The 26,219-nt window shown below is 43.2% G+C and overlaps 1 protein-coding gene across 4 annotated transcripts in view; it reads left to right on the top strand.

Annotated features, from left to right (window-relative positions):
- The window catches only part of SFXN5 (sideroflexin 5), a 112,586-nt gene that overhangs the window by 24,290 nt on the left and 62,077 nt on the right, over positions 1 to 26,219 (top strand). For all 4 annotated transcript variants that reach the window (XM_074332172.2, XM_074332167.2, XM_019712858.3 and 1 more), the window contains 3 exons: positions 10,237 to 10,263; positions 10,818 to 10,872; positions 12,863 to 12,888. In XM_074332172.2, coding sequence (XP_074188273.1) covers positions 10,237 to 10,263; positions 10,818 to 10,872; positions 12,863 to 12,888 — 108 coding nt within the window. The remainder of the gene's footprint in view (positions 1 to 10,236; positions 10,264 to 10,817; positions 10,873 to 12,862; positions 12,889 to 26,219) is intronic.

Consider the following 26,219-nt stretch of genomic DNA (forward strand, 5'->3'; position numbering starts at 1 on the left):
CCCCTCTTTGCTCCCTTTAGTTGCTTAAAGTTGCCCGTCCTGTTTCCTGGGCCTTCTTTGTTTTCTGTGCTGAAAGCCTCCATGTGCCTCCAGGGAGCTGGGAGGAGGGGAGGTGGGGGGCCCTGGCACGAGCTGTGCTTCCCTTCCTGCTCATGTCGGTGAGGCAGCCTGTCCATCTGGCGGCTGGGTGGCACAGTGGTCAGGTGTGAGCCTGCCCCCTGATAAGCAGGTCCTCCTCTCCCTCCCTTCCCAGCCCTCCTGGCTCCCACAGCATCAGGGCTGGGGTTCTGTGGCAGCTCTTCCACTGCTTCCCTCCCCTGGCCTTCGTGTGCAAAGCCCCCACCTCTGGCCTCTACAGACACAGGACCCAAGGAGATGGTGGTGACATTCCAGCTCAGGGGTTGGGGAAGCCTCCGCAACCTGGACTTAAGGACAGTCCTTGTTCTGGTCCTTAAGGACAGGCCAGCCCTGCTCAGGATCGTGTCTGTGCTGTCTGAAGAGGCCCCGGTGGTTCTTGGTCTCAGTCAGCCTTGCCTGCTCCCAGGATCTGCCCGCTCAGGTCCTTTTGCAGGCATGTGGCTCAACAGCCCGTGCGTCAGCAGCCTGTGCCTATGTCCTGATGCCTGTGGGCATGTCCTGGTGTCAGGGACAGCACTGGGCATGCCAGTTAGTTGTGTAACCTGCCCTCCAGTTACAGCATCACGCCAGTGGCCATACATGAATGGACTGACAATGTGTTCCCTCTTGAGGCCTTGGCTTGGTCTGCTGTGAGTGGGTGGCTGCGATCGCCTCCAGAGACTGTTAACTCCTGAAAAGGTTGCTACACCAATGAATAATTAGTCCCGAGGATAAAACAAAAGTAAGTATAATTTACCCTTTGGGCTTAACGGAGAAATTTGGTATGCTAGGCACCCTAATAAGGACTGTAGCTATCAGTTAAGCAACAAAGCCATAGATGAGAGCAGAAACATAGGCAGCGAAGTTTCTGGGTGCTGACTCTGCTGTGTGCACTCTATGGACTGGAATGGTTTGGCATGGGTGGGGTTCAACGTGGAAGGATCCCCCTCCCCATGTTGATGAGCCACCACTCACTGCGTGCTTACCAAGTACCAGGTGCTATGCTAAGTACTAGCGCTTTACATGTATTACCTCAGTTAATCATCACAGAAACCCTGTTTGGTTGGTACCTATATTAACTTCATTTTACAGGCAAGAAAACTGAGGCTCATAGAGGTCACATTACGTCCTTAAGGTCACATGACCAGTATGTGGTGGCATAAGGATCTGACACTGGGACTGTTAGGTCCCATCCCTGTTTTTCTCCCACTATCTGAAGGTGGCTTTGGAAGGGAAGGCGATACTCTGTGGAACGGAATGATGGGCACAAATGGGGCAGCAGAGTGGGGGGTGGTCAGGGGAGCTTGGCATTTGTGAAGGTTTGCAGCCCCAGTTACACCTGTGCAGTTAATGCGTCAGTCCAAGCTGTGGGCATCTGCTAAGTGTCCAGTATGTAAAAGGTGCTGAGGTAGCTGGGCACCGAGGGGGAGATAGGCAAGTGCCAAGGTTCTTGCCCTGATGTAGCCAGCTCCCACTCAGGTGAGGCCACCACACATAAGCAGGTAGCTAGAAGCCGGGTTGGTGGCAGAGCTGTGTGGAGCTGATGCTAAGGTAGAAGGAGTGCATCGCTGAGAGAATTCAGAAAACACAGGTAATGAGGAAAGGCTTCGTGTAAGGAGAGCACAAGCGGACCTGAAGGGTAGGTCGAATGTAAAATGGAGAGAGAGACACAAGGCAGTGGGAGCAGTTCCTTGTAAGTCGCAGACAAAAGCCTAGAAGTAGAGGAAGGAGGGAGGGAGAGAGGGCACGAAGGAGGGGGTGGGGGAGAGAGAGAGAGAGGGGAGGGGAGGGGAGGGGAGGGGAGGGGAGGGGAGGGGAAGGGAGGGGAAGAGAGGAGAGGAAAGAGAATGTTGGAGAGGAAGTTGGAAAGTTACAGGTTAGATTGTGCAAGTCTTTAAAACCTACCTAGAGAGATGCTGGGTATGTTGTGTCGGGTAAGAGGAAGCTTCTGGAAGCTCTTGAGCAAGGGAGTAGCATGAAAGTGTATTGTGGTAGAATCATTCTGGTGGGGTGCCAGGTGAATGGGGGAGGGGTAAGTGCTGTTAAGGAAGCCAGCTTGGAAGCTACTGGAGTGGTCAGGAGTAAGGTGAGCCGGCCTCTGGGCTCCACTGCAAGCTTCTGAGTGGTGGTTTGTTTTGTGTGTTTTTTCTGAGTGGTGTCTTTTATCCATCATTCCATGTTCCCCAGAGGGTGGGAACCAGCCCACCTTTATTAAGTGCTTACTTTGCACCCAGCAAAACACATCAATTGCTCAGAGGCCGGCCCCATGCAGGACGGACTTCTGCCTGCAACCTGCCGAGGAAAAGGACAGCTGGGATGTAAGAGATCCTGCAAAGTCTTCTCCTCTGGCAGACAGGAAATGGGGTCAGCTGTGTTTGGGCTTTGCTGAAAATAGAGAGGATACTGAGTTAAAAATACTTGTACCCCACATCTTCTCTGGGTGTAAGCAGGTTTGTCAGAAGGGGGCCGACCCCTCCCCCCTCCCCCTGGCCCCTAGCCTCAGGCCTCTGGGACCCTGGTCAGCATGCTGCCTCTGTGAGCTGGCCCAGGCTGGCCCTTAGCGTTAGCACACAATAGGCGAGTGATCAGTAGGCAGAGCATTTGTGTAGTGTGCTAGGTGTTGGACTGGGTGCTGTAGATACAGCTCTGGGCTGGGTTACCACGGTGGTCTCCTGGGTGGTCTCCCCATTCTACCTCGGCCCCTCTCTTCAGTCCCATTAGAGCAGTCAGAGCGATTTGTGAAAATATATATTACATCATTGGTTCCTCTGCTCCGGGGTTTCTCAGCCTTGGCACGACCAGCATTTGGGGCCGGATAGTTCTTTGTTGTGTGTGGGGGGGTATCCTGTACATTGTAGGATGTTTAGCAGCATCTCTTGTCTCTACCCACTAGATGCCAGTAGCATCCCCTCCCAATTCATGACAATCAGACATTGCCAAATGTCCCCTGGGTGCAAAATCCTCCCTCCTCCCTCCCCAGTTAAGAACCACTGCTCTAGTAGAAACTCTGTTGTGTCCCCCCTTTCCACTCAGAGTAAAAGCCATAGTCCTTACCACAGCCTACAAAGCCCCCATTCTTCTCTTACCTTCTACTCCTATTCTCCTTACTCAGTCCACTACAGTTACCCTGGCCTCCTCGCTGTCTTTCAAACGTTCTGGGCAGGCCCACTTCTGCCGCAGGGCCTTTGCACTGGCTGTTCTGGCTGCCAATCTCCTACCAGATATCTGCAAGGCTCACTCCCTCCTTCAAGTATTTCTTCCAGTGTCATCTCAATGAAAACTACACTAACCACCTTACTTACCATTGTTAGGCCCTAAACAGCATCCTACTTGAGCATCTGTCAGGGAAAAAGAAAAAAAAAAAGCTAAGGGTTAGAAAAGAATTAGCCACTAGGGCTAGAGGCAGGACAAGAGATGGCGTCTTAGGGGGCCAGGGTGAATGGGGGGATCTAAGGACTAGAGGTACTTCTTGGGGGTGGAGCAAATGCAGCCACAGTGTCTCCCCCTTCCCTCTTCCACCCCAGCTCCAGCCCTGGCCTTTCTTTTCATCCCGCTCCCCCATGATGGAAGCTGTGGCCCTGGCCACGTCATCATGTTCCTACGTCCCTTACATGTTGCCCATCCTTCACCTTCTCCTTTTGTGCTGACCCCATTACAATAAATTAAAAAGAAAAATGTCCGTCCTTCTGCCAGGACACACCCTGGCCTACTTCCCCATGTATCCTGCAGCTCCCATCCTTCTACTTATTTATTATCTTTATTGTGTATTGTCTGTCCCCACTAGCATGTAAGCTCCACGAAAGCAGAGGGTTTTGGTCTTTTTTGGTCACTGATGTATTTTTGTGCCTAGATCCGTGCCGAGCACAGGATAGGTGCTCAATAAGTATTTGTTGAACAAATGAATTTTCTTTCATCTTCACAATAACCTTGAAAATAAATATTCATATTCCCATATTACAAATGAGGAGGTGGAGGGTCAAAATGATTAAATTGCCCAAAATCACATGGCCAGCAAGTGGGAGACTCCAGGGTTGGATTCCAGGGTCTGTCCTCTTAATACCAAGAAGCTGGCTCTATAGGGAACCCATGACTGCTGCTGTGTGCTATGCTGTAGAACCCGGGGAAGTTCTTTTTCCTTTCATGTATCTGTAGAATTGATGGGGTGCCTTCACCCCACATAGACTCGCATATGTACATATTACCTGGGAGTAACCATGGCAACACAATTATTGTTGAGGAGTAATGGGATTGGCCCAAATGATAAATTAGGAAGACTTTTTTTTTGTTTGTTTTATGGAAGCATCCTTTGCCTTGCAGAAGGATCCCCTTCAGGCTCTGTTTAATTACCTTCTGGAGGCTGTTTTAAATAGGCTCTGTCTTTGCTGCCTTCAGAGGTTTGGAGAAGCAGCTTGGAAGAAGGCAGAGGGGAAGGGGAGTGAGCCAGACTGGGGGTGGGGCCTGGGTAGTTACTCTTCCATCTGGGGTCTGGAGTCTGGGCGCTGAGGGTATCCCTGCTCCACCCCAAGAAGACAGGGCTTCTCCTTCTGAAGCTTGTTTGGGCCCACCCTCTGCCCCTCCCTTGGCCTTGACACTGGGGTTCTAGTAGGTTCAGATGGCAGGTCAGCTGAAATGCAGGCCATTTCTGAAATCAGCAAACTTCTGCATTGTTCCAGCAACCTCTCACTCAGACTGCTTTCCACATACACCCTCTGTCCTCATTCTACAAGTTGAAAAATCAAGCAAGATCCAAAGTCTCTGATCCACACTGGTTTGTTGCTGCCACCATCAGTTCCAAGGGATCATGGATGCCCATTTTTATGTTCAGCCGGAGACACAGAGGGAGATGGGCTGAGCCCAAAGGCGATTGGGTCATGCCAAGGAATTGTCATTTATTTGTTTATTCACTTATTTTAATATTTCTTAATTTTTCAGTTACAGTTGACATACAATATTATATTAGTTTCAGGTGTAGAACACAGTGATTAGACATTTATATAACTTTTAAAGTGATCACCCCTGTAAATCTAGTACCCATCTGACACCATACATAGTTATTAAAATATTATTGACTATATTCCTTATGCTATACTTTACATCCCCATGACTATTCTGTAATTACCAATTGTACTTCTTAGTTCCTTCCCCTTTTTTGCCCTGCCCCCCAACCCCCTTCCCATGTGGCAACCATCCAAATGTTCTCTATATGTATGAGTTTGTTTCTGTTTTGTTTGTTTATTTTGGTTTTTTTAATTCCACATGTAAGTGAAATCATGTGGTATTTGTCTTTCTCTGTTTGACTTACTTCACTTAGCATAATACCCTCTACGTTCATCCATGTTGTTGCAGATGGCAAGAGCTCGTCCTTTTTATGGCTGAGTAATATTCCATTGTGTATGTATGTACCACCTCTTCTTTATCCATTCATCTTTTGATGGACACTTAGGTTGCTTCCATATCTTGGCTATTGTAAATAATACTGCATTTATTCACATATGGATGCATATGTCTTTTGAATTAGTGTTTTGGGTTTCCTTGGATAAATACTTAGAAGTAGAATTACTGGGTTCTTCTTTGCCTCTTATTACAGCCTTTGTTTTAAAGTCTGTTTTGTCTAGTGGAAGCATTGCTATCCCAGCTTTTTTTGTTGTTGTTGTTTCCATTTTCATGAAATACCTTTTTCTATCCCTTTACTTTCAGTCTGTGTGTGTCTTTTGATCTGAAGTGAGTCTCTTGTAGGCAGCATATGAAAGGGTCTTGTTTTCTTATTCATTTGGCCACCCTATGTCTTTTGACTGGAGCATTTAATCCACTTATATTTAAAGTAATTGTTGATAGATATGTAGTTATTGGCATTTTATTATTCATATTTTTAATCTTTTTATCTTCTTTTTAAAGCAGTCCCTTTAACATTTCTTAGAATGCTGGTTTGGTGGGGACGAACTCCTTTAGCTTTTTGTTGTCTAGGAGAGGAACTGTAGTTTAAAGTAGAGCTTCTTCAGTGGGCTGTTGAGAAGATGCTGGGGGGCCCCCGTCCTAGATTCTCAGTGTGGGTGGACCATCCACCACATCTCTTTTGGCTTCGTGTCGAATGCTTTACATCCCAGGATGATCTTCACCTGGAACCCGTTTGCAGGACTGGCTCATGAAACTTCAGACTTCATAGCAAAAAGCTCTTGGCTTGTGAGTGGTACCCGTTGCCATTTCTGCATGGTGGTTGCCAGGAGCTGGGGAAAGAGGGTTGGGAAGTTAGTACTTACTAGGTACAGAGTTTCAGTTTGGTAAGATGAAACAATTCTGGAGGTGGATGGTGGTGATGGCTTACAACAATGTGAATGTACTTAATGTCACTGGACTGCCGCTTAAAAATGGTTAACACGGTAAATTTTATGTTGTGTATATTTTACCACAATAAAGAAAAAAAGATAGGACAGAGCCTAAAAGACCAATAAGGTACAGTTTACAATACATTCATTCAGGGTTTCTACTAGGAAGAATAAGGTTGCTGTCTGTATGTGGATGTACAGAGCTCTCCAACATACATTAGATGCCTTAAGGGACAGAACGGTGTGCGTTGGTGTGCCAGCATTTAGAGACGGGTACGTGTGGTAGTTCAGAGTGGGGGTTCTGGAACCAGACTTCTTGGGTTCCAATCCCAGTGCTGCTGAGGGAAAATGCTCAGCAAAATAGAAATGCATGGAATTATCTCTCATGTCAGGCTTTACTATTGCCTTTATCTGTGGCACTAGCCTCCCTGGGCCGTGTGGGTGCTATCACTGCAGGATGGAGAACATGTCTGTGAGCTCTGGGTTCCTGGTCTTGCCTACTGACACCCCTGCTGACCTTCTGCCTTTGCTGACGAGCCAGCCACTCTCCATGGCCGTTCCATGGGAGGAGGTGGAGGAGGCAGTCCTTGAACCTGAGGGACACAGATGCCACCATGGATTACAAGTTGTGCTTGGCTGGGCTTCAGAGGGAGGGAAGGAACAGGTACTGGTGAGGAGCATCTGTTACCAAGCCGCCCTCAGGATCAGGTCAGCCAATTCTCTTCCCTCTGCTCTCGTGCCTCAGCCCTGGCAGTCAGCCTGGCCAGACCAGACATCCATCTGCTCCAGGGGGCCCCTGAGGAGCAGGGAGGGGAGCCTGCAAACCAGGAGGCCTGGGTGCCGATGTCCACCCTGCCACCAGGCCCCCAGGACCCTGGCTGAGTCACTTAGTCTCCATGAGATGAGTTACTTTGTCTGAAAAAGAATCTACCCACCTCACAGGCATGCTGTAAGAATAAGAGAATAGAAGGGAAGTTACTTTAAAAACTAAGTCCATTCAAAAAATATTGCTCATTTGAATGACTGTCCCTCTATTTTAGGCATTTATGGAGCATGTTCGATGGGCCAAGTATTTTAGATATGCATATCTCTTTTAAATCCCTGCATTAGTCAGCCAAGTGTTGTAACCAACACAGCCCAGATTTTAGGGACTTCTTAGGAAGGTGTATTTCTCAGTCATGTCAGGGTCCAGTGCACCTCGGGCACTTGGCACATGCCGTTGTCCAGGGACCAGGCTCCTTTTACCTCATAGGTTTACCATCTTCTAGGGCCTCACTGTCCTCCACTAGATTCTCTATGGGAGGCTTTGGGGCCAGGCCTAGAAGTGGGGAATATCACTTCATCTCACAGTCCAGTTAGCCAGCACCCAGTCATGTGAGCAGCCACCTGACTGGGGGGAGGCTGGGAAGTGAAGGCTTAGCTGTGTGCACCAAGGGAAATGCAAACTACTGGGGAGCACCAAGCATGCTCTCTGTCCTATCCTTACAACAACCCATTTTACTGATGGAGAAGCTGAGGCACAGAGGCAATGTAATTTTCCCAGGCCCACACCTCCAGTAAGTGATTTGAACACAGGCCTGCCTGGTTCTAACGCTGGCTTTTCATACTGTCCTTTGATGTCTTAGACCAGTGTTTTCTTGCCCAGGCTGTTCATCAGCATCATGGGAATATATATATATATATTTTAAGATTTTATTGGGGAAGGGAAACAGGACTTTATTGGGGAACAGTGTGTACTTCCAGGCCTTTTTTTTTTTTTTTTTCCCAAGTCAAGTTGTTGTCCTTTCAGTCTTAGTTGTGGAGGGCACAGCTCAGCTCCAGGTCCAGTTGCCGTTGCTAGTTGCAGGGGGCGCAGCCCACCATCCTTTGTGGGAGTCAAACTGGCAACCTTGTGGTTGAGAGGACGCATTCCAACCAACTGAGCCATCAGGGAGCTCAGTGGCAGCTCAGCTCAAGGTGCCGTGTTCAATCTTAGTTGCAGGGGGTGGAGCCCACCATCCTTTGCGAGAGTCAAGGAATTGAACTGGCAACCTTGTGGTTGAGAGCCCACTGGCCCATGTGGGAATCGAACCGGCAGCTTTTGGAGTTAGGAGCACGGAGCTCTAACCGCCTGAGCCACCGGGCCGGCCCTTTTTTTCTTTTTTTTTTAAAGAAATTGTATAAAGAAATCTTGAGTTCTTTAAAATAAAAATTTAATTTTAGAACAGCTTTGGATTTGCTGTGTGCCTGATGCTGCGGAAGAAGCTGGGGGAACGGACGGCCCTGAAAGGCGAGCCTGTGAATCCACAGGGTGAGGGGCCCAGAAAGGGAAGGCTCTGAGTGGGGGAGGAGAGTACGGGGTGTCAGTAGTCTGTACAGTCCTGTGGTCGCACCTAGGACGGCGCTGGGACCTGGGTGGTGCCCCTAAGGAAGGCACATTCTGAGCAAAGAGGGCTCAATCTTGTATCTTTTTTTTTAAATGTCTTTGCTGTATGCTCTCACTTATCTCCTTAGGCTGACAGTGATTCTGCATTTGGTTCTTCTCTTTTCAATCCCTTCTGTTCCCCAATTATTATTTTTTAAAAACCTACTGCTTCCAATCTTCCTGGAATGGCAGACAATCAAATATGTTTGAAATGTATCTAAAATAAGAGTAATTAGGCTGTGAATTAAGGCTCGGGGGACTCTGCTGTGAATAAAATGCATACACTTTAATATATCAATTTTATAACGTCTATTTTTACTACCCAGTAGCATTCTGCAGCTCAATTTACATTCCAGACCACAACATTGCCATATACATGAAGCATAACTGAACTTTTCTATTATAAACTTTCAACATCAACTCCTGGCTGTGTCTTGCCTCTCACCTCTTACCATGCTTGCACCATTAAAAATGCTCTGGCCTCTGGTTTGCCTACAATGTAAATTTTTATTTACTGTGTTTTCTTGATTCTAAAAGGCCTATTTTGTCCCATTTTAACATCTCTTAAATGGGATGAGTCTTTTTATTGATGGTGGTCTTGGCATTATGTTATTGTTTTCTTTCTTAGTGGCACATAGTAGTGTGTCTTAGGATCAATGATGTCTTAGATGCAGTGAAATACAGTATTTATATCATTCGAAGGAGTTGACGTACTGTTCTGTTTCTCCAGTCTGTCCCCCATGCTATGCTAGAAAGAGACAACTTTACCACTCATTTGAAAGCAACTTTCTTCTCCAACCTTCTTATAACAGCAATAGGAATAATAATATCTACAACAGTAAGCAGTTATAAAGCACTTACTATGTGCCCAGAGCTGCTCCAGGCCCTTTCCATATACCTCTTCAACAATGTTAGGGGTACAACTATTATTCCCATTCTACAGATGAGGAAATTGAGGTTCGGAGGTAGAAGTGAGAAAACCAGGCTTGAGGCAGTCTGTTTAGCTCTGAAAAAAAATCATGCTATGCTGCCACTAGTGATTCAAGGAAACAGTTGAAGGGTCTTCATTTAAATCAGGGCTTCTTACCTGGTCGTACCTTAGAATCAGCTAGGAAGCTTTAGAAAAAGGCTGGAAGAATTCTTCAAGTAATGTTACAACAGCCAGAGTTGAGAACCCTTGGTTTAATTGATTTTCATGAGATTCCTTAGCTCTGCTGTTCTGGGGTCCCTGGTACCCCTAGGGTAGCTGCCAGACCTGGGGCGACCAGGACAGCCTGAGCCTCTTATGCCCTTTGGAGCTGGATCTTTTGGTTAGAAAATATAGTTTTTGAGACATTAAATTGATGTGTGCTTTAATTTTTTCCCTTTTTTTTCTCTCTCCCTTCCTTCCAGCTCTGGAGTGCGCAGAAAATCAAGCAGGTAATCCATTTTTGGCTTCTTTTCCTTCCCTCCTCTCTGTTCTCCTGCACCCTGTCCTGCTCTGTCCTGGGGATCCTTTGCTGATGTGTTCCCAACCTCTCCTATCCCCTTTGGCCCTGTCTGCCTCACCCCTGCCTTCTTCCCCAGAACCCAGGGCCTGAGTTTCTGAAGACTGGAGCTCAGACCAGCTCTCCTTTCCCTGGGCCCCCTGAGCTCCTTCCCTGTGGGTCCTTCCACACGATCCTTATTGCATGCCTACTGTGTGCCAGGCATGGGGGTTCAGAGGGCCTGCAATGTAGACGCAGTCCCTCTCTCCCCTGCATTCAGCTTTGAGCATTTGCCAGAGGATAAGTGCTATTTGGGGGCCATGGTTTAGGTTTCTCTTGCCCTGGATAGCAGGAAAGGACTGACTGGCCAGAAGGCAAGATACAGCCACTGGTCATCTGAGTCATCCTGGGGGAGGCTGTCCTTTCCCGCCTCCCTTCCTCCTTGTGTCCCATGTCCCTCCTCCCTCTCCCACTGTCACCCTGTGCTCTGTTCCCGGCTCTTGTCAGGCTATTCTCCACCCGGACACCAATGAGAAGATCTTCATGCCCTTTAGAATGTCAGGTAAGCCCCTGGGACCTTCTGGTTCTGCCCAGCCTGGTCCACTTACTGTGGTCATAGCTCCAGGAACTTCCAGATGTGCCAGCCTGAGGAGGGGACAGAGCCTGTCATACACACAGCCACACTGGCACCTGCACGTTCACCTTGGTACAAGACTCCGGCCAGGCCTCAGAATCACCTATGGAGCTTTTAAACAATGTGCTGTCTGCCTTTTCTGCCTGAGCAGGTGGGGTGGGGTGGAGGCCGCCACACGTTACTGCCTGTGCCCCCTCCCCCAGGTTATGCATCAGTCACTTAGCAGCAGCCTCAGGGGTGGCACTTGCTATGGGCAAGCTCTGCCTTCTCTGAGTCACTCCTCTCCTACCTGTGCACACTGCGCTCTCCTTCCAGGCCCTGCTCCCTGCTCAGCCCTGTCAGGCCGTTAGTCCCCAGACTAACTCCTGGGGCTCTGATCCTGCGTTTAACCTTGCCCTTCAGAATGTCTGCACTGCATTTGCCCTACTACACACACAGGGGCAGCGGATTCCCATCCTATGGAGACCAGTGGGCAGAGAGGGTAGTGGGAGAGTGGGTATAAGTCCCTGACCCCAGGAAATCCCCACCCTGTGGTTGCTACAGGGACAGCGCTGTACTAATGAGCTTAATAGCCTGGAAAGCACTTGCACACACGCGGGCTGGCTGGGGCTGGCGTGGTTATCCTGTGGGCCACAGGCCTTGCCCAGAGTCGCACAGCACAGGTCAGACTCACACCTGTGCCGATGCCTCCCCCATGCCATTTCTCAGTGTAGTGGGGTGTCCCACCCCGACTTACAGGGCAGGTCAGAGGGCTACTGGCTGCTGCCTCCGGAAGTGCTCAGGCAGCTGGAGAAAAGGTTTCTCCCAGTGGGTGTTCTCAGTTGGGTAGGTCAGTCAGGGTCTCCACTGCAAGAGAGCCTGACTTCATGGGGATGAGAGAATAAACCACCATGTGACATCCCTGTGCAAACTGGGCAATTCGTGACCCCCTTGCTCTGCCATGAGCAACTCCACGGCAGGGAAGGCTCTGAGCATCTTGAAGCCATGGCTGTGGGTGCTCCCCAGTCTCTGCACAGGACCAGAGCAGGCTCTCACCCTGGGCCTGAGTTCCCTTGTAATTCTCCAGTGAAACTTTGGACCTCTCTCCAGAGGGATGCAGGTAAAAGAGTGACGGCTCATGTGCATGCACAGTTACACACCCTCAGGACACAAACCTTTGCTTCAGACGTAACACAGATAAGTGTAGTTGCTGCTGTCCAGCCACCAGTTGCCATAAGTTAGAGGCTGGGGACAAGAGGCTGCCACCCAGTGACAACATTGGGGAAGGCGGAGGGAGTCTTGCCGTAGTGGAGGGGCCATGAGCAGTGAGGAAATGGTGCCCAGGACCGGGCTGCACTTTATGCCAACTCTGTTCTGCTCTACTGAGGATGTCTAGGCAGGGTACAAGAAATTTAAAGAGCCCTGGCACTTAGAGGTACACATCTCAGGTGGGGAGGAAGTGTCCTTTCTAGTAACAGTCACGATGCCGGGGAAGTAAGAATGCATGCCAGAAAGGCAAGCTGAGAGAAGAAGGACATTCCGGGAGCTTTGAAGACATTGGAGTATGTGTGGGCAGGGGTATTGTGCCTCATAGAGGAAATCATGGGAGGACCACCACGTGTAGAGTGGTGGTGCCCCAGCAGTGGGCAGCCCTGCCTTCAGGAATGGACCCCTGGGTTTTGGAGGGGAGTGAGAACTGTTTAAAGGGGAAAAGAGAGAGGGACACTGGGGGACCCAGGGGAGCCTTCTACCCTGGGGAAGTCTGAGCTGGGAGAAGGTCTGGGGGCTGGAAGTGCCTCCTGCCTAACTGACCGGAGCCCCTTCATCAGGGCCACTGTCAAGACCAAGCCCAGAAGTCTCTTCTGATCTCAACTGACAGGTGGGTGGGGCAGAGTGGGAGAGAGTATATGACCTGACTTTTTTCTCTCTCCTCTCACAGGTTACATACCTTTTGGGACACCAATTGTAAGTATTACCTTCAAAGGATTTTTTTTTTTTCAAAAAAAAAAAAATTTAATGTATCAGTTTACATATTATTCATAAATATTTGACTGAGTGGTTGGTTTAGGATAAATTCCTGGAGGGAAATTACTGGATAAAATAGCATATATTTCTTTTTAATTCTCTTGAATGTATCGTCAAACTTCTTTCCATAGAAGTTATGCCACAGCACACCCAACACGGAACCTCAAAGGGCCTTCGTCCCTGCACATTTTCCATCCCGACTATTGTCATTGAGACACGTTGTTCTGATTACAGAGAAGTTTTCCCAAAAATCTTGGGAAGTCAGAAAGTAAAGGTGATGTCGGAAAACTAAGGTTTAAAAGTAACACAAAAAAGATTCAGTCTTCTTTTTGTTCAGTTTTGGAATCAGGGTTAAGTTTACTCTTAAATTTTTTTGTATTGGAATGGAACAAATATACAGAGAGGTGCATTTATCATAAATGGACAGCTTGATAGGTTTCTGCAAAGTGAGCTCATACACATAAACATCACTTAGATAAACACTTACAGCCAGGGTGTCCAAACTTTTTTCAATGTTTTTCACCAAGGGTCATATGCGGTAAAATACACACACAGCCGGGCCACTCACTCGAGGTGAAGTACATATTGCCTCACCTGGTTTATTTAAGTAAACTAAATATATTTTTGGAATTTGCTGCGGGCCAATTAACAATGGATCATGGGCCGCAGTTGGCCCGCGGGCCGCAGTTTGGACACCCCTGGCTTAGAGCATCATCAGCATCTCAGAAACCTCTCGGGTACCCCCCTCATAACTGCCCCCACAGGGAACCACTTTTCTGACTTCCTTCACTATTTTCTCATTTTGCCTGTTATTAAACTTTATATAAATGGAATCATCAGTATGTTCTTGTTTTGGCCTTTTGACTTCTTTCACTCAAAGTTGTTTGTGAGACTTGTCCATATTGTTATATGTAATATTAGTTTGTTTTTTCATTGCTGCCTAATATTCCATTGTTATAATTATGTTGAAATTTCTTTATCCATCTTACTGTTGGTGAACATTTGTTTTTTTTCCAGTTTGGAGTTGACAACAAATAGTGCTGCTTTTAACATGATTGTACAAGTCTTTTAGAGGATATATATATATATTCATTCTCATCTCTCTCTAATTTTACCTAGAAGGCTAAAGAGATAAGAATGAAATGCTGTATATGATTCTAGAACTGGGATCGGGCAGGAGTATGTGTGAAATGGTATTGCAGTTGCTTACAAAGTTAAACACTTACAATGTGAGCCAACAATCTTAATTTTAGGTATTTACTTCAAGAGAAATGAATACATATGTCCATACAAAGATCTATATGTGAATGTTTACAGTAGCTTTTTTCTTATTAGCCTAAAACTGGAAACGGACAAGAATGACCAACAAATGTTAAGACCACTGGGTGAAAAACTGGGAATAGAATATTTTCCTGGTCTCAGAGTTTCCTATATGTATTTCATGTGTATCATTCCTTCCATGTTTATTAGTTGGCACCCTCCTGTAAATAAGAGATTTCCCTTCTGTCACTTCCTTTAAGGTTTTTTTAAAACGATCAGTATGATCTTGTGTATTTTTTGTATTCAGTGGGTAATAATTTACTTCTGTCATTGTTCATTTTTGTATGCAAATTGTGCCAAATTTGACCAATAGGAACCTTTCAAGGCAGTTTCTCTGCCCATTTAACACGTTCATTTTTTTCTTTTTTTTAAGGGAAACAGGACTTTATTGGGATCAGTGTGTACTTCCATGCCTTTTTTGTTTGTTTTCCAAGTCAAGTTGTTGTCCTCTCAATCCCAGCTGTGGAGGGTGCCACTCAGCTTCAAGTTGTTATTCAATCTTAGTTGTGGAGGGCGCAGTTCAGCTCCAGGTCCAGTTGCCGTTCTTCCAGTTACAGGGGGCACAGCCCACCATCCCCTGCGGGAGTCGAACCAGCAACCTTGTGGTTGAGAGCCCGCGCTCCAACCAACTGAGCCATTCGGGAGGCAGCTCAGCTCAAGGTGCCGTATCCAATCTTAGTTGTAGGGGGCACTGCCCACCATCCCTTGCAGGAGTCGAGGAATCGAACTGGCAACCTTGTGGTTGAGAGCCCACTGGCCCACGTGGGAATCGAACCGGCAGCCTTCGGAGTTAGGAGAATGGAGCTCCAACCGCCTGAGCCACTGGGCCGGCCCCCAGTTTTTCTTTTTTTAAGTGATATTTTTCAATTACAGTTGACATACAGTATTATATTAGTTTCAGGTGTACAACATAGTGATTAGACATTTATATGACTTATCAAGTGATCACCCCAATAAGTCTAGTACCCGCCTGCCACCATACATATAGATATTACAATATTATTGACTATATTCCTTATGCTGTACTTTACATCCCCATGACTATTTTGTAACTACTAATTTGTATTTCTTAATCCCTTCACACTTTTCACCCACCCGTCAAACCCCTCCCAGCTGGCAACCATCAAAATGTTCTCTGTATCTATGAGTTTGTTTCTGTCTTATTTGTTGGTTTATTTTGTTCTTTAGATTCCACATATAAGTGGCATCATATGGCATTTGTCTTTGTCTGACTTATTACACTCAGCACAATACATTTAGGTCCATCCGTGTTGTTGCAGGTGGCAAAATTTTATTCTTTTTATGGCTGAGTAATACTTCATTGTATATATGTACCACCTCTTCTTTATCCATTCATCCATTGGGGGACCATCCAGGTTGCCTCCGTATCTTGGTTACTGTAAATAATGCTGCAATGAACATATGGATGCATATATCCCTTCAAAGTAGTGTTTTTGGTTTCTTTGGATGAACACCCAGAAGTGGGATTATTGGGTCTTCCTTTGTCTCTTGTTATAGCCTTTGTTTTAAAGTCTATTTTGTCTGGTAGAAGTATTGCGACCCCTCAATTTCTTTTGTTTGTTTTGTTTCCATTTTCATAAAATATCTTTTTCCATCCCTTTACTTTCAGTCTGTGTGCCTTTCGATCTGAAGTGGGTCTCTTGTGGGCAGCATTATGTAAGGGTTTTGTTTTCTTATCCATTCAGTCACCCTATCTTTTGATTGGAGCATTTAATCCATTTACATTTAAAATAATTGTTGATAGATATGTAGTTATTGACATTTTATTATTCATATTTTTAATTTTTTTTCCTTCTTCTTAAAGAAGTTCTTCTAATATTTCTTGTAATACTGGTTTGGTGTTGATACACTCCTTTCGTTTTTTCTTGTCTGGGAAGCTCTTTATCTGTCCTTCAATTCTAAATGATAGCTTTGTTGGGTAGACTAATCTTGGTTGTAGGTCATTGCTTTTCATCACTTTAAATATTTCATGCCAATTCCTTCTGGCCTGCAAAATTTCTGTTGAGAAATCAGCTGACAGTCTTATGGGAGCTCTCTTGTGGGTAGCTAACTGCTTCTCTCTTGCTGCTTTTAAGAGTCTCTCTTCATCTTTAACCTTTGCCATTTTAATTATGATGTGTCTTGGTGTTGGCCTCTTTGGGTTTAATGGGTTTATCTTTTGTTTTTTGTATATATATATATATATATATATTTTTTTTTTTTTTAATTTACTTTTTAAAATTTATTGGGGTGACAATTGTTAGTAAAATTGCATAGATTTCAGGTGTACAATTCTGTATTACATCATCTATAAATCCCATTGTGTGTTCACCACTCTTTGGGTTTATCTTGTTTGGGACTTTCTGTGCTTCCCAGGCTTGTATGTCTATTTCCTTCACCAGGTTAGGGAAGTTTTCTGTTATTATTTCTTCAAATAGGTTTTCAATTCATTGCTGTCTCTCGTTTATCTTTTTGGTACCCCAATGATGTGAATGTTGGTATGCTTGATGTTGTCCCAGAGGCCCCTTAAACTCTCCTCATTTTTTTTATTTTTTATTCTTTTTCCTTTTGCTGTTCTGATTGGGTGTTTTCTGCTACCTTATCTTCAAAATCACTGATTCAATCCTCTGCTTAATCTAATCTACTGTTGAGTCCTTCTAATGTAGTCTTTATTTCAGTTATTGTATTCTTCATTTCTGACTGGTTCTTTTTTATGTTTTCTGTCTCCATTTTTATGTTTCCTATCTCTTTGTTGAAGTTCTCCCTGAGATCATTGAGCATGCTTATAACCAGTGTTTTGAACTCTGTGTGTGGTAGATTGCTTGTCTCCATTTTGTTTAGTTCTTTTTTTGGAGCTTTGTTCTGTTCTTTCATTTGGGACATGTTTCTTTGTCTCCCCATTTTGGCTGCCACCCTGTGTTTGTTTCTATGTATTAGGTAGGGCTGTTATGCCTCCTGATCTTAGTAGAGTGGCCTTATGTAGTAGGTGACCTGTGGGGCTCAGTGGTGCAGTCTGCTTGGTCACCTGAATGACGTGCTCCAGGTGTATCCCTTGTGTGGGTTTTATGTGCTCTCCTGTTGTATTGAGCCTTGGTTGCTGTTTGCATATTAATGGGAGGGATTGACCCTCGGGCTGATTGCCTGTGAGGACTAGCTGTGATTGCATTTGAGGAGCTGATGTGCAGGGCTGACCCTACAGAGCAGGATTTGTTTTAGCGGGGCTCTGGTGCCTGCCCAGTCTGCCCTTTGGGTGTGTTGTCCTGCCCTTCGGGTGATGGTCTGGCTTGGTCAGAAGCTGGCCACTGGGAGTGCTGGCCTGGGGACTCCTGGGAGGGGCTGTGCCACAGGCCAAGTTCAACTGCAGCCTTTGCCCTGTGTAGGGCCGCCTGGCATGAGCCACAAAGCAATCTGCAGATGGCAGCCACCCACACTTGGCTTGGAGGTACCTCTAGAGGCCAAACTGAACTGAGGCTAGATGCTACTAGTGCCAGGCTTGGGGCTACTCAAGAGGTATGGGGCACTCCAAGACCAAATACTGCTTGTTTGGGGTTTGTGAACCTTTGAGAGGTTTTAGGAAAGTCCACAACATGAGCCAAGACAGGCTGTTTGTATGGAAAAGCCACTGGAATCGGCTTGGGTGGGTCTGCAAGTTGGGTGGGGCATGGTCTCAGGGAATCACAAGGTAAAACGAACAGTGTTAACCAGATTGGTGGAGACTCAGATATGGCAGCCGCCTGTGTCTACACACCAGGAGGGAGTAGGGAGGGCTCAACAGGGAAATAATGGAATCGGCCAGTACTTCTGTCTGGGAGAAAGCTGCTCCTCTAGCCCTCATTCTGAAGCCAGACAATTCAGTTCCTCCCCGTAGGTCCCTGGTGTCTTTCCAGCTGCTGCCCCAGCACTGGAACTCAGAGTGAGTGAGTCCATCTGTGAATAAGTCCGTGTACTGACCCTTTAAGAGAACGCCTGAGACTGCAGCCACCTCCATCCCACTCAGCCACAATCTCTGCTGGTTTTCACAGCCCAAAGTTATGGGGACTCCTCGTCCCAGCACTGGAACCCTCAGCTGGGGAGCCTGGTGTGAGGCTGGGACCCTGCATTCCTCAGCAGGGAACTTTGCTGCAAAGATTTCCCTCCCAATTTTTAACGGTCACATTTGAGGGTATGGGACCAGCCCATTCCGGGCCTCTGCCCTGCCTACCAGTCTCAATGTGGCTTCTTCTGTATGTCCTTAGTTGTAGGACTTCTGTTCAGCTAGACTTCAGGTGATTCTTAAGGACGGTTGTTTTATTGTTTAGTTGTAATTTTGATGTGGTCACGAGAGGAGGTAAACACAGTGTTTCCTATTCCGCCACCTTAGGTTTAGTCCGACACACCCTTCTTATTTTTTGAGTATTTCAATACTTTCTGGTACAGTATATGGATATTCCAGACTCATCTTATAGTTTCTTTGCCACAGTCCTGGAATCATCCATTTCTCCAAAGAGCCCTGATTCCTTTCAGAAAGGAATGGTATTTAGAAACCAAACTCTGGATGGGCGTGCTCCTTGTTACCCAAGTATCATTGTTGCTAGGCCATCTTAGCAGACTTAGAAGGTACAACTTTTTAAAAATCATGAGTTCATACTAATACCTCTAATTCCAATAATTCCAATCTGACATCTCAGGGTTCCTCCCCTTCTTCCATTCCATATTTATATCTCCCTTCTCCCTGAATGAGATCCAACAAGAGTATATTTATTCACTCACTAAATCTTATACATATAAATAAAGGAGTTTCAGAATTGCTATGTCAGTACCACTCCCTCAAAAATGTATTAAGTAAAGCCCAAGATTTCTTTGAAGTTCTTTTTATCCATTGACTAAGAGTATACAGTCCTTTTTATCCATCCTACTAAGAGTATACAGTCAGTGAACTGTGTTTAAAAGTTGTTTGCTTTTTTTTCTTCTGTGTGTTTATGTTATTTATTTGATATACCATTAGGAGTATTTGTTTCTGTTGGTATTCAGTTTCAGTTGTTTCCCCATTCTTATTGATTTATTTTGGGAAATATATAAAAATATCAACATAGTTCAAAAGTCAAAACTATATAAAAAGACATACTAAAAGTTTGATTCCCCTCTCTATCCTTTCTACCTCCTTCCCACCTATCCTCTGTAAGTAAATAATTTTATTCTTCCTATGTCTTTGGAAAAATAAGCAAATACATGTATAATCCCCCTTCTTTCTTATGTAAAAGGTAGCATACTATATGACTCTATTGCACAATGTTTTTTTCACTTAATGATACATCCCGGAAATCACGATATATCAGTTTATAGAGATCTTCGTTCTTTATTTTTTTTAAATAGATGCATTGTAGTCTACTATGTAGAAGTATCATAATTTATCCAACTAATGTTCTAGATATGGACATTTAGGTTATTTCCAATATTTTGCCATGATGAATAGTGCAAGAATGGATAATCTCGTGCATATGTTTTTTGATATTGTTGGAGATGTAGCTTGACAATAAATTCCTAGCTTCTATGAAAGGACTAATTAAGTAGATATTTCTGGCAACAGTGAGCAGAAAAAAGAGACAGATGCAAATAAACAATATTAGAAATAAAAAGTACAATAAATATTGATATAATTTGAAGTTTAAATGATCAGAATGCATTGAACAATCTGGGGTGATAAATTTGAATACTTAGAAGAAATGGACACATTTCTGGGAAAGTAGAGCTTACCAAGAACGACCTAGCAAGCTGGAATGTAGAATTTGAATAGACCTATAAGTAGCAAGGAATTAAATCAGTTGTTTCAAATAGATGCACCAGAGAACCAACAAACCAAAACTTACCACATGGCTTCATGATCTTCCTGGTGACTACACTCAAAGGAATAGTGAAGCCCGATCTTGGTAAAACCCCTGAAAGAGGATAAAAAAGAAAAAAGGTATCCCAATTCATTTATGAGGCACTTTGAGACCAATATCAAAGGAGTGACTAAAAGAAAGAAAAATTATAGGCTAGTAACACTTAATAAATTACATATAAATCGTGTAAATGAAATAATAGCAAGTTGAATCCAGCAATACATTAAAATGCATCATAATCAAATAATTTTTACCAAGAATGGTAAAGTTAGAGAATGTGTTAATATTTTCATCACATTAACAAATTGAAGGAGAAATATGATAATCTCATTTGACACACAAAATTTTTTTGATAAAATTAAGCATAACTCCATTTACAATTTAAAAAAGAGGTTAGAAGGGAACTTAATTAATTTGATAGTTACCTATCAAAAAAACAACAACCCCATAGCAAGTACCATTCTTAAAGATAAAACAGATAAAGGTACATTCTTAATCACTGGGACAGGATAAGAATATCTGATAATACTACTTCTATCCAACATTTTCCTAGGAGACAAGCATGTAAGACCTGAAAAAATAAATAACTAGTATTAGGATTAGAAAGGAAGAAACAATCAATTCATGAGAATAGGCAAACTATTGGAACTACTATTTGAAAAGATTTCTGGATGTAAGGCAAGTATACAAAATAATTGTTGTATAATTATAAACCTATAGCAAGCATCTTTTTTTTTTAAAAAAAAGCATTTACAATAGCACTTAAGACTATAAGTACCTGAAAATCAATTCAAGAAAGGATGGGCAAGACCTTTATGGAAAAACTTATAAAACTTTATTGAAGGGCATTTGTGATCCAAATAAACGGAGAGATATATCATCTTGGATGGGAATACTCACTTTTATCAAGAGACCAATTTTCTTCAAATTAAAATCTATATTCAATATAATTCCAATCAAAATGTCAGCAGGATTTTTCATGGAACTTGACAAGTTGATACTAAAAATTATATGAACAAGTTAAAGGCCAAGAACAGCCAAGACAATTTTCAAGAACAAGGTGGTAGGAGAGGAATCACCCTACCAAATACTGTAGGACAGTTTGGCTTTGGTACAGGGAGAAGCAAATAGATCAGTGGAAAAAGCCTGGAAACATGCTCTCCATGCCCACATGGAAGCTTGATATTTAACAAAGGTGGCATTACAAATCAAAGTGGGGGGAAAACGATGGACCGTAATAAATGGTGTTAATAGCAAAAAATTGGAAACCACTGAAATGTCCATCAACAAGAAAATGGATAAATAAGTCTTGGTTTAATCATACAATGGAATACTTACTACAGGAAAGAAAACAATGAACACGCCTCCATTTACCAGTCTGAATAAATCACAGAAACAATGTTGAATGAAAAAAGAATAGTAGAGTAATAACACTGTCTGATGTCATTTATAAAATGTTTTAAAATATGCAAGGCAATATGATATAAAATTTATGGGTACATTTTTCATGTATCCATAAAAACATTCACGGAAACATTTAGCAGCAGATTCATGATACTGCTTACCTCTGGGGGGAGAGAGAGAATGCAGTGGAATCTGGCAGAGCAGGAGATGCCTCATTTGTATTCGTCACGTTCCATCTTTTAAAAAGACAAACTTTGTACAAAAATTTTGACAAAATGATAAAATTTGACAATTCATGGATGCTCATTATATTATCCTCTAAAGTTTTCTGTATGCTTGAAATATTTCATTTTATACGTATATTTAAAATGTGCATGTATATAAATATGTAGAAAGAGTATTATTATTCACATATCTATCCTTATGTAGTTTTGCCAAGACTACTACATCATTTTGAAATATTATGAGAAAGGATTATGTTTCCAACCATAATTGTGTGTGTTTAATCTCCTTTCACTTCTTGTCGTTGTTGCTGTGTGTATTTCAATACAGTGGTGTTTGGTGTGTTCATGAGTTTTATGAGTATGTTTATGAGTCTGTTGTTGTCATCTCTCTCTCTGTCTCTCTCTCTCTCTCTCTCTCTGTCTCTCTCTCTCTCTCTGTCTCTCTCTCTCTGTCTCTCTCTCTCTCTCTCACACACACACACACACACACATACACACACACAATATCCATTTCATTGAATTTTTTGTCTTAAATGCTGCTTCATCTCATTAATATTAATAATGATTACCTTGTAAATCATTACCTACATATTTACACGTTTATATGAGTGACATTTAATTTGTGTCATTTTGTATTATATGTCTCTTGTAGACAAAATTTAGCTGAAATCTACTTTTTTACTCAGTTTGAGAAACCCTGTCTTTAATTGTAATATAAATGAAATCCGTTCATATTTATTCTGCCACTAGTTAATTGTGAACGCTTATCACAGCTATCAGGTAGTTTGTTTGTTGGTAGGTATATAAAGCTTAATTATTGTTTCCATTTCTTTTTCTGATTTGTAGTAGAGTGTTTTCATTGGTTACTAGGTTGTTTTCATTGGTTCTTTTGGTTTCTTGCGTAGCTTGGAAGGGGAACAGCATAATGCTCTCTAATTGCCGTTCAGCTATAATATTTTACAGAGACATTCCATTGTATTTACCTTATCAATATCAACAATTGAATAATAAATATGACCTCCCCAACCTTACTTACATAGGAAGAGACCTTGAACATATCACTTTACTCAACTCTACCATGCTGCTCATACACGCCTGCCAAGATTTTGAAAATAATCTGGAATCTCATCAGATTTTTGAATCCTTGCTTTAAACTTCACAATTTGTGTGTCTGTGTGTGTGTGTGTGTTCTATGTTTATCTAGAGTCTTTCTTTGAATAATATTCAGAGTGTGTAGGCAGCACACTTTCTGAGTACTTGCATATCTAGAAATGTCTTTTTTTCCACCTCATACATGAATAATAGTTGGCTTGATTCTCTTTTCCTTTGGAGGAAAAGATTCCCTTGGGATCCTCTGGTATTTTTTTCTCTTTATCTTCAGAGTTCAGAAATATCCTCAGGATTAAAAATTTTTTTCTCTGTATATTTTATAAAATTATACAAGTAATACATGAATATGTTCTTGGAATTCAAAAATACCACCAAGAATTTTTTCAAGACTATTTTAAAATTTATACAAGTAATACATGAGTGTGTTCTCTCAGCTCAAAATTCAAACAATACAAAAAAGTAAAAATTCCTCTGACAATCCGCTCCTAGAAGTAACCTCTGTTAGAAGTTGGGTGTGAACTTTCTGGCTTTTTTTCGTGTATTTGCATACATAGGAATTATTTAAACTATTTGTTTTGTATTTTTTCATTAAAATATAACAACATATTTATTTATCTACAATTAGCTTATTATACTTAGCAGTTTGCCTACATAAAGATCTGCTTCATTTATTCATTCATTCAATCATTTATTTATTCATTCATTCGTTTTTCCTGCTGAGTAGTAGTCTCTCCCCTAGTGATGGATTAAGGTTGTTCCTGATTATTTACTATTAGAAATATCGGTGCTGTGAAAAATTTTTGTAAAGCTCTCTTTGTACAAGTATGACGATTTCTCTAGGGCCATTCGAGAAAGTGAATTTGCTGTGTAAATGGCTGTGCAATTTAAATTTTTGATAGCTGTTGCTAAATTTCTCTTCAGAGAGGCTAGATTTCACCACACTTTTGAACTACTGGTGTTCATATTTCAGTGTTTTTGCCAATCTGATGGGAGAAAGGTAGCATCTCACTATGGTTTTAATTTTTTATTTCACTGAACACAAAAAAGATTTGCTTCTTTTCATGTATTTACTGGCCACTTATATTTCCTCTTCTGTGAATTACCTGTTCACATCCTTTGTCCATTCTTCTATTGGCTGTATTTTCCCAATAGATTTGTAAGAGTTCTTTATATATTCTGGAGACTAATCCTTTGAATTATATATATTGCAAATCCCTTCTCCCAGCTCTTTCCCCTTTACTCTCTGGTGTCTTTGTTGTAGAAAAGTTTTGAATATTATGTTTTTAAATGTAATAACTTTTCCTTGGATTGATTGTGAGTTTTGTCCCCATTTCTCACCTCCATCTCCTTCATTAAAATAACTGGATTTGGGAGAGTTTTGTCTAGGAATCAGCTCTTGGATATATTTATCAATTCTTCTGTTTTCATTTTCTAATTTATTCATTTTTGTTTTTATAATATCCCTTTTGCCTCTTTTCTTTGGTTTGTTTGTGGGTTTTTTGTTTGTTCGTTTTTTACTTTTTGCCTTGAATGCTTAATTTACTTATTCTCATTCTTTCCTTCTAATAAAAGTTGTTAGGGCTGTGGATTTTTTTCTGAGTGTATCTAATACCTGGCTATGTCTAATATGTTTTCATGTATAGAGATCTATGTTTTTATTTTCTAAATAAGCATGAAATTATAGTTTTGAATCCTCTTTAATCAATTAGATAGAGCACATTTTGAATCCCAAGTGGCTGGGTTTTTAAAAATACATTCTTTTAAAATTATTTTTTAGTTTATCTTATTTTTAGAGAGATTGAACTCTACAATTTTGCAATCTGAGATGTATTATGATTTTATTTGTACCATAGTACTGATTATATCAATTAGGATTAGGATATCTGCATATTAAAAAGTTCAAAATAACAGTGGCTTAAACAAAATAATTTATTTCTAGCTCAAGTTACCTCATAGCCCAATAGGGCTGTTAGAGTTCCAGCCATCACATCCACATTACAGGGAGGAGAAAGAGAGAGGAGCAAAAGGATGTACCTCCTAACTGAGTCAGTTCCCTTTAAGAAGCCTTCTTTGAAGTCTCACACAACAGTTTCATTTACATTTCATGCAGAATTTAGCTGGATATATAGTCAATCCCCAATTATAGGGATTCTGTTAGTGAGAAAGTGGGGGAAATGGCTAATAGGTAGTCAAACAAGAATTTGCTATGATAAAATACATATTTTATCAACACTTGAAGAAAATGATTCATCATTTGGCAGTATCATCTCCTTGCCAACCCAGGGAAGTTGAATTTGGGGCTCATTTCCCCATAAGAGGCCAAATGGACCCTTACAAAATTATTAGCTGCCATTACCTGGGATGAACCAGCTAAGCCAAAGGATGCCAGCACTGTCTCTAGTCCGTAAGATGTTACTGAAGACACCCCATACTTTCTCACTCACTCCTTTTCCTACCCAAGACAGGTCAGTCATTTCAGGGTCACTATAGCCTGTAGGCATCCTGGTAACTTGGGTGCCGGTCCACTCTCACGCTGTGCAGGGGTTCCGTGCTAAAGCAGATGCTGTGAATGTCCTTTCAGGACCAATCCTCTCCCAGCCCGGAGCAAACATCCCTTTGTGAATAAATGTGTAGAATGTGAGAAGAGTGTGCCCGGCCTCCGGTGAATGGGCAGCATAACCTGGGACATCTCCCAGCAGGCCTCCATGGCAGCCAGAACCAAAATGACAATGCTCACCTAGCCTCACTTCCTCACCCCAAATATTCATATCTCAGGATTCAGAACAGCTGGCCCTAAGGCCAGGTCCCGAGAGAAGCCATTGGATGTGGAGAACCTGTAGCCTTCCATCTTGGCACTTTGACTTGCACAAGCAATGTGAGGACTCATTGGTCCTACTCCCTCCCCGGGCCACTGCCTCGACTCGTGTGGAAGGAACAATGTGGCTATTCTGGCACTTCCATCCGAGGCCTGGCCCCCACCAGCCATGTCAGCTCCTGCAAGACCCCACTGTTGCCTGGTAGCACTGAACATCTCAGCAAACACCTGGTTTGAAGGGGGGCGAAGGCTCCAGTCCACACCTTAGGGAAACCCCTGGTGTGATAGAGTGGGTAAGAAATATACACATGCAGAAGCTACTAAATGCTTACCAAAATAGAAATGGGGGTGCTGGCAAATGTGCTAGGAACTGGGTCCCTGAGTGATGAAGGGAAGGGGTGAATAAGGCTGGCAGCTGCCTCGACCGAGATGCTTCTGGGAGCAATATCCCAGCTTCCTCCTGCCCAGGTGAGCATCCCTGGCCCAGCCCCACACTGTGCCCACCTTGCCTGAGAGGAGCCCCTCCTCCACCCTGCT

Source organism: Rhinolophus sinicus, chromosome 2, assembly GCF_057876585.1.
Source record: "Rhinolophus sinicus isolate RSI-liver-muscle chromosome 2, RSI-T2T, whole genome shotgun sequence".
NCBI lineage: Eukaryota > Metazoa > Chordata > Mammalia > Chiroptera > Rhinolophidae > Rhinolophus > Rhinolophus sinicus.